Source organism: Triticum aestivum, chromosome 3B, assembly GCF_018294505.1.
Source record: "Triticum aestivum cultivar Chinese Spring chromosome 3B, IWGSC CS RefSeq v2.1, whole genome shotgun sequence".
NCBI classification, from domain to species: domain Eukaryota; kingdom Viridiplantae; phylum Streptophyta; class Magnoliopsida; order Poales; family Poaceae; genus Triticum; species Triticum aestivum.
In genome coordinates this window covers 91042005-91047941 of record NC_057801.1, presented here as the reverse complement: position 1 = coordinate 91047941, position 5937 = coordinate 91042005, and the positions used below count along the sequence as shown (strand labels likewise).

Genomic DNA, 5937 nt, shown 5'->3' with positions numbered 1-5937 from the left:
TATTTCCAGTATAAAAGTTTTTGAGTTACAAACAAAATTTGTACTCAAGAAACAAATGGTGGTTTGTATGCGATTGGAGCAGGTGGCTATGGAGGTTTTTTCCCAACATGGGAGACAACATAACCTTCGGATCGATCCACCACCTCCATCGAAATAGGCATAGTGTCGGTCTATAGGGCTCTACTGTTGCCGATTTGTCGGGTTTTTTTCATCAATTTTTGTCAGACCTTCATATTGGGCCGTGTGCATCTTAATTATGCAGAGGCTAGGTATTACTCATAATGCTTTGTATCCGCTTGATGCTACATTTTGAGATAATAAAATCATTCTTTATCGAAAAAGAAACAAATGGTTAACATAAGACACAAAATTTCAAGCGAGAACAAAAAAAAAATTGTGCTATACATTGCACATGTGAACCCCAAAATTCCATTCTGCCTCCTCTTTGGAGTCCATCGTCGGCGCAGTGGCATAGCCAGGATTTTATGTCAGGGTGGTCCAATTGGCACCAGAAGAATTACACCACAAATTTATCAAATCTAACATATGCACACAGAATATATCCAAAGCACATATCAATAAGGTCTATCAAAGCATATTAAAATTCATGTTCAAGCCTTACATTCGCTTAAAATATAAAACACCTTATTTGTCGGATCCATATAAAAAAAGGGATGCAATGTCTCCTGTCCTCTTCATTTTTGCAACGGTTGTACAAAAAAGTTAATACTCCCTCCATTTCTTTTTAGTCCGTATATAAGGTTTGGTCAAAGTCAAGCTTTGTAGAGTTTGACTGACTTTATATTAAAAAATATAAACATTCACAATATGAAATCAATATTATCAGATGCACCATGAAACATATTTTCATACTATATAGTTTTAGTATTGTAGATGTTCATATTTATTTATATAAACTTGGTCAAACTTTGTGTAGTTTGACTTTGACCAAATCTTATATGCGAAGTAAAAAGAAACGGAGGGAGTACATTAACTCAGTTGGAACAAAGCCCTAATGATTCAATCAGTTCAATTGACAAATTATCAATTACAAAAAACTTTAAAGCTTGCACTCAACAAATCGTTCGAATCTTCATAGCAAAAGGAAATTGTGCTTTGAATTAGAGAAGAACAAAAATCTTACTCTGAATTGAAGTAGAAAAGAAAACAACTAGTGCGCACTGCACGGGGCTATACCTATGTGTGCGTGCGCGCTTCCTTCATCGGCCGCTGGGACGCGCGTCCTTTGCTGGCCGCTTGTCCGTCGCCGTCAGCCTGTGCCCTGCCAGAGTGCCGGCCTTGCGCTGGGCGATGGCGCTAGGTTTCAGTCTTTCAGACTTCTAGAGCCCAGATCACCAGAGGAAAAGGAGACGACGGGGTGTTGGGAACGATCAGCGTACATACACGCGTACATGGGCTAAGACCTGATTTGGGCCTGGGTATGTTTCCTTTTTTTTAGAGAAGTACTAAACTAATGGGCCAAATTCCAGGGTGGTCCATGCCCTACAGCTACGCCACTGCGTCGGCGGTCAGGCCGTGCTCTGCTCGAGGCGCAGAAGTAACAAATGACCAGTGTGAAATTCCATTTCCATCAGGGGTCTCCGCGCAAACTAGCTGAGGACCGGCGACCGCCAACGGAGGACACCGGGGAGGATCTTCTACTCCGCCGACGACAGAGGTACGCCCGCCTGCCGAAACCCTAATACCCCGCCTGAGGATTTCTTCACCGCGGTCCCTAATCCCGCCGCTCCAAGGTCTTAATTCCCTGCTTAATTACTTGTGAAAAACCCATTCACCAACTGTCCCCAAATCTGTCTATATGCATCTTACCACGCGGAGGCCGGAGAATCATCTATCCTCAAATGTATCTCTTGCTTTGACATCAGTGTGTCTGCATCAGATTTGCATCTGATGCGGTTGATTACTACTAGTACCGTTGGATGCCTGGTTACTTAATTGTTCCTTCAACGTCACAGTGCGCTGCATGAATGTTTCACCCGTCAATAGTTGAGATGAATTAGTAGTACTTTTGTTCTGCTTTTTTCGATGGGGGTACACTGCACTGTGCAACAACTGATATGTTTCCTTTTTTCAGTTTTTCAAGATCATATCATCTGTATTGTACTCCCTCCGTTCGGAATTACTTGTCTCTGAAATGGATGTATATAGAACTAAAATACATTTAGATACATCCATTTCTACAAGTAATTCCGAACGGAGGGAGTACCACTGTGGTGCTTGCTACTGTTTCGGTCACTTCACAACATAGCATAATTATTAAGTTGCTTCTGCCGGATGCTAATGTGCCATAGGTGGTTTAACTGTGACCTGTACGAAAAGCTTGGGATCGTTTGATGCGTTGAGACCATGAAGCAGCAAGCGCAGGGGATTTCGAGTGGCATGTACAGATACATGCATCGCTGCGAGAGTGGAGTTAATATTCATGATGTCTTTGTGGAGAGGAGCGCGTTCCGGGTGCTGTTTTCATATGTCGGTGTGATGTGTCTTCTTGCGAATGTTTCCCATACCTTGTTGTCGAAGGTAGTTTACTTGGACTCATTCAGAAAACCCAAGTATGGCTGATTGGTTTTTCACTATCCCACTGTTCGAATCAGGTGCTCTGCTTGCTTATGTGCTCATAAGTTTTCATGAGTTTTTTGTGCTAGCCATACGGAAGCACTTACGAACAAATATGTTAGGTTCCTAAAAAAATCATATTAGAAATGTCTTATTGATGATGCTATCACCATGCTGTGGTTTTGATTCAGGTGGTGTAGGTTAGCACATTTTTCATGCCTGTGATTGTCCCACTCTATATGTAATGACTTTCCGTGCTTAATTGTTTCAGGAGAGTTTATGCCTTGGTTCCTTTTGGAGTGTTCCGTTTTCTGCTATCGTCGCTAAATGCTTGCAATACAAGCCTGTGAAGAAAGGTTGGACGCTGATATTGTTTCTTTGTTACCCCATTTTCTTGCTTTGCAGTGAACTTTCACCTTAAAGTTGCATAACAATGGGATACTCTTGTTTATCACCATCCATGTTGGAAGTGCTTATATGTGCAGAGTCATTGGTGATCATGCCAGCTTTTGGTATTCAGCTAGAACAGCACTTTTGGAGGTATGAAAGAACCAGTATGGAGTCTACATGTGTGCATCCAGATTCCACTCTTGCTGTCAGCATTTGTCACTCCTCGAAGTTTTATGGCATTTCAAGAGCACTTAACAATTGCAAACAGATATATGGAATTAAAGGCTTTGGATACCTAACTAAATAAGTACTTTGCATTTGAGCAGAAATAAAGTACTGCTCTCTTGTCAGTACTTGGCTGGTGAAAAGATTTGCAAAGGATAGAGTTGTTTTGCATTAACTAGACATGACCATCGCCTGCTTGGCTTCTTGACCTTTACATTATTTTCATTAAGGTACAGAAAACAGAGGCTTCTTGATCCTTTTTATCTCCTTGACATGTATGTTATCTTTCACAGTGGAAGAGTAGATCGCAAGTTTGTGCCCATCAGCAAGATCCTACAGCCGGTGCTGAATGAGTGTGTGACCCCCGTTACATGCTACTGGAGCTTGGCATTGCTTCTACGCGATGAAGACGAGACCATGCTCGTTTTTCAGGTAACTCTCGCCTGCTTTCAATTGATTTTGAAGTGCAATGTCAGGGACCTGTGGTCTGAAAGAGACTTATGTGCAGAACCTGCATCCACCCGTCAAACTGTTGCTCCCAATCTGGAAAGCTCTGTGCGCATTCACAAACTCCGGCAGCATTGGCCCTTCGGTAGTTCTTCAACAAGATGATTTGCATAATCATGTTGATGGGGATGGTGCTGTGGACTCCTGAATAGTTCCCTGAAGACCTCTCTCTCTCTGCCGAGTGACAACAGGATGTTCAGTTGTGTCACCACTAACTGAAGATCAATTGTCAAGTGGAGGATTTTGGTGATACCACCAGGGGTCTGAGCCTCTGATCCTTCCGGTCGGTCCGACCGAATTATTTCTCTTTAGCTGCAGAAGAAATTGAACGCTCCACTTGTAACTTTGTCCTGTCCATGTGGTATTTCTGTCCACCGAAGGAGATTCACAACAGAATGTACCATAATGCCTTTTTCAGTTCCTAGATGGGAGTCCATGTTCTGGGGTGCAAATGTAGTGACACTGTAAGGATGGTCCAACTGCTGATAATAAAATCTTGGGCACTTGCATGCAGTCATATCCGTTGCAGTAAATATTTTTCTTCTTTCTTTTTTTCCTTGGAGAAGATGTGAAAATACAATAGATTGGATCATCAGGCTACAGCTTACCAAGAAGATACATTAAGCATCTACTGATCGTTTTGGCTCGCCGCTACACTGCATGTACTGTACATCATTTTTTTGTTGATCAGAACAACGTCGGTGCTCAGTGGATCTCAGGATCTACAGATGGAGATCTGTACATTGAAGGCGGCTGTTTCCAAAGAGCTCAGCAATCAGGTCATCATCATGCCAACCGTGCCATCATAATCCTCATCATGAAGAACTCTTCGAGTTAGCATGAACCGTGCAATGCTCCTTCTTGCAAGTGTTTGTTGCGCGTTGTTGTCGAAGGTACTATGACCGACTTTCTGTTATTTCGCTCTATGTGCTCTGGTTGCTGGATGGCCAATCTATTTCATGAGTTTCTTAGGCTCTTGGCAACGCGGATTCAGATGTGGAGATGTGGAGATGTGTGTTAGGTTTCTCAGGAACCTGTGGTCTGAATGAGCAGAAACTGCGTCCGCCGGTCAAAATGTTGGTCCCAATCTGGAAAGCTTTGTGCGCATTCACAAACTCCGGCAGCACTAGCCCTTCGGTGGTTCTCAGACCAGACGATTTGCATAAGCATGTTGATCGAGGTGGTGCTGTGGACTCGTGAATAGTTCCCCGAAGACTTCTCTGCCGAGTGGCAACGGGATTTTTCAGTGCCGTCGCCACTAACTGAAGATCAATTGTCAGGTGGAGGTTGTTTCTGATGCCAGGGCTCTGAGCCTCTGGCCCTTCCGTCTGACTGATGGATTTGTTTCTCCTTGGCCGCAGAGAAACAGAGTGGCCCACTTGTAACTTTGGCCTGGCAGTGTGGTATTTCTGCGCACCGAAGAAGATTCACAACGGAATCCATGTACCATATAGGGCGTGTTTGGTTGCCGTGTGCTACAGTACCTGTATTGCATATACTTCTTCATCCAATCTGGCTATGCAAATGCAGCCTCAAATGCACCATATGCATGTTGTTTGGTTGCCTGCATGCCCTCTTACCTGCATGGGCTGAATCACACTGCCTGGTGTTTGGTTGCCTGCATGTTAGTGAACAAACCCAAGGCATGGTGTTTGGTTGTATGCAAGGCCTGATGTGTGGTAACCTCTTTGGCTAGTTGGTGAGGTTACCACCACACTTCGGCAGCACACATCATAAGCACAACAGAGTATAACAGAGCATCAACTAGCATAATTCAGATATAAGCAGTACCACAGTTTATAACAGTTCAATGCATAAACTATAAACACGTTCAAAGCAGACTCGATAGTACGCTCGAAAGAGGTGGCCCGGACCAAGTTCGAGAACACCATGGAGGTGTGCTCGAACTTCGGCTCCATGTCGGACATGCAGAACGAATCTAATGCCGTGCTCATGAAGGCCACTAAAGAAGAGCTGAAGACGCTGATTCCTGACCCAGCGAAGGGCGCGATGGCAGTTGACATCATTCGCTGGGCCATGAATCAGGCCGTCTCCGACGACCCTAAACAGAGGAAGAAGTGGTTCAAGTACAAGACCTACCGGGCTCCTAATGACCGCCCTGCCGCAGTGTACTGGGATACGGCTATCGCGTCGCCGGCGGGCATCGGCGGGGAGGCTAAGGAGGAGGAAGAAGAGCCTAGGGCGCCAGAGCCAGTCCATCCTACCTGGCAGATCGAC

The 5937-nt window shown here is 44.4% G+C and overlaps 1 protein-coding gene across 2 annotated transcripts; it reads left to right on the top strand.

Annotated features, from left to right (window-relative positions):
- The first annotated feature begins 1545 nt into the window (after window positions 1-1545).
- Window positions 1546-4216, top strand: LOC123068820 (uncharacterized). 2 transcript variants are annotated; one of them, XM_044491495.1, is made up of 6 exons: window positions 1546-1678; window positions 2313-2541; window positions 2849-2933; window positions 3063-3117; window positions 3486-3624; window positions 3701-4216. In XM_044491495.1, the coding sequence occupies exons 2-6, from the start codon at window positions 2368-2370 to the stop codon at window positions 3845-3847; spliced, it is 600 nt and encodes a 199-aa protein (XP_044347430.1). In that variant the 5' UTR covers window positions 1546-1678; window positions 2313-2367; the 3' UTR covers window positions 3848-4216. The 2 variants fall into 2 exon arrangements, with proteins under 2 accessions (XP_044347430.1, XP_044347429.1); XM_044491494.1 differs by having other exon boundaries at window positions 3048-3117.
- The last annotated feature ends 1721 nt before the right edge of the window (window positions 4217-5937 follow it).

What these genes read in the sequence shown, in the direction of transcription:
- LOC123068820 (XM_044491494.1), top strand. Translation starts at nt 2,368, where the DNA reads ATGAAGCAGCAAGCGCAGGGGATTTCGAGTGGCATGTACAGATACATG. An exon ending in ATACAAGCCTGTGAAGAAAG is followed by an intron (nt 2,934 to 3,047) that starts GTTGGACGCTGA and finishes CCATGTTGGAAG; the next exon opens with TGCTTATATGTGCAGAGTCA. An exon ending in CTAGAACAGCACTTTTGGAG is followed by an intron (nt 3,118 to 3,485) that starts GTATGAAAGAAC and finishes TATCTTTCACAG; the next exon opens with TGGAAGAGTAGATCGCAAGT.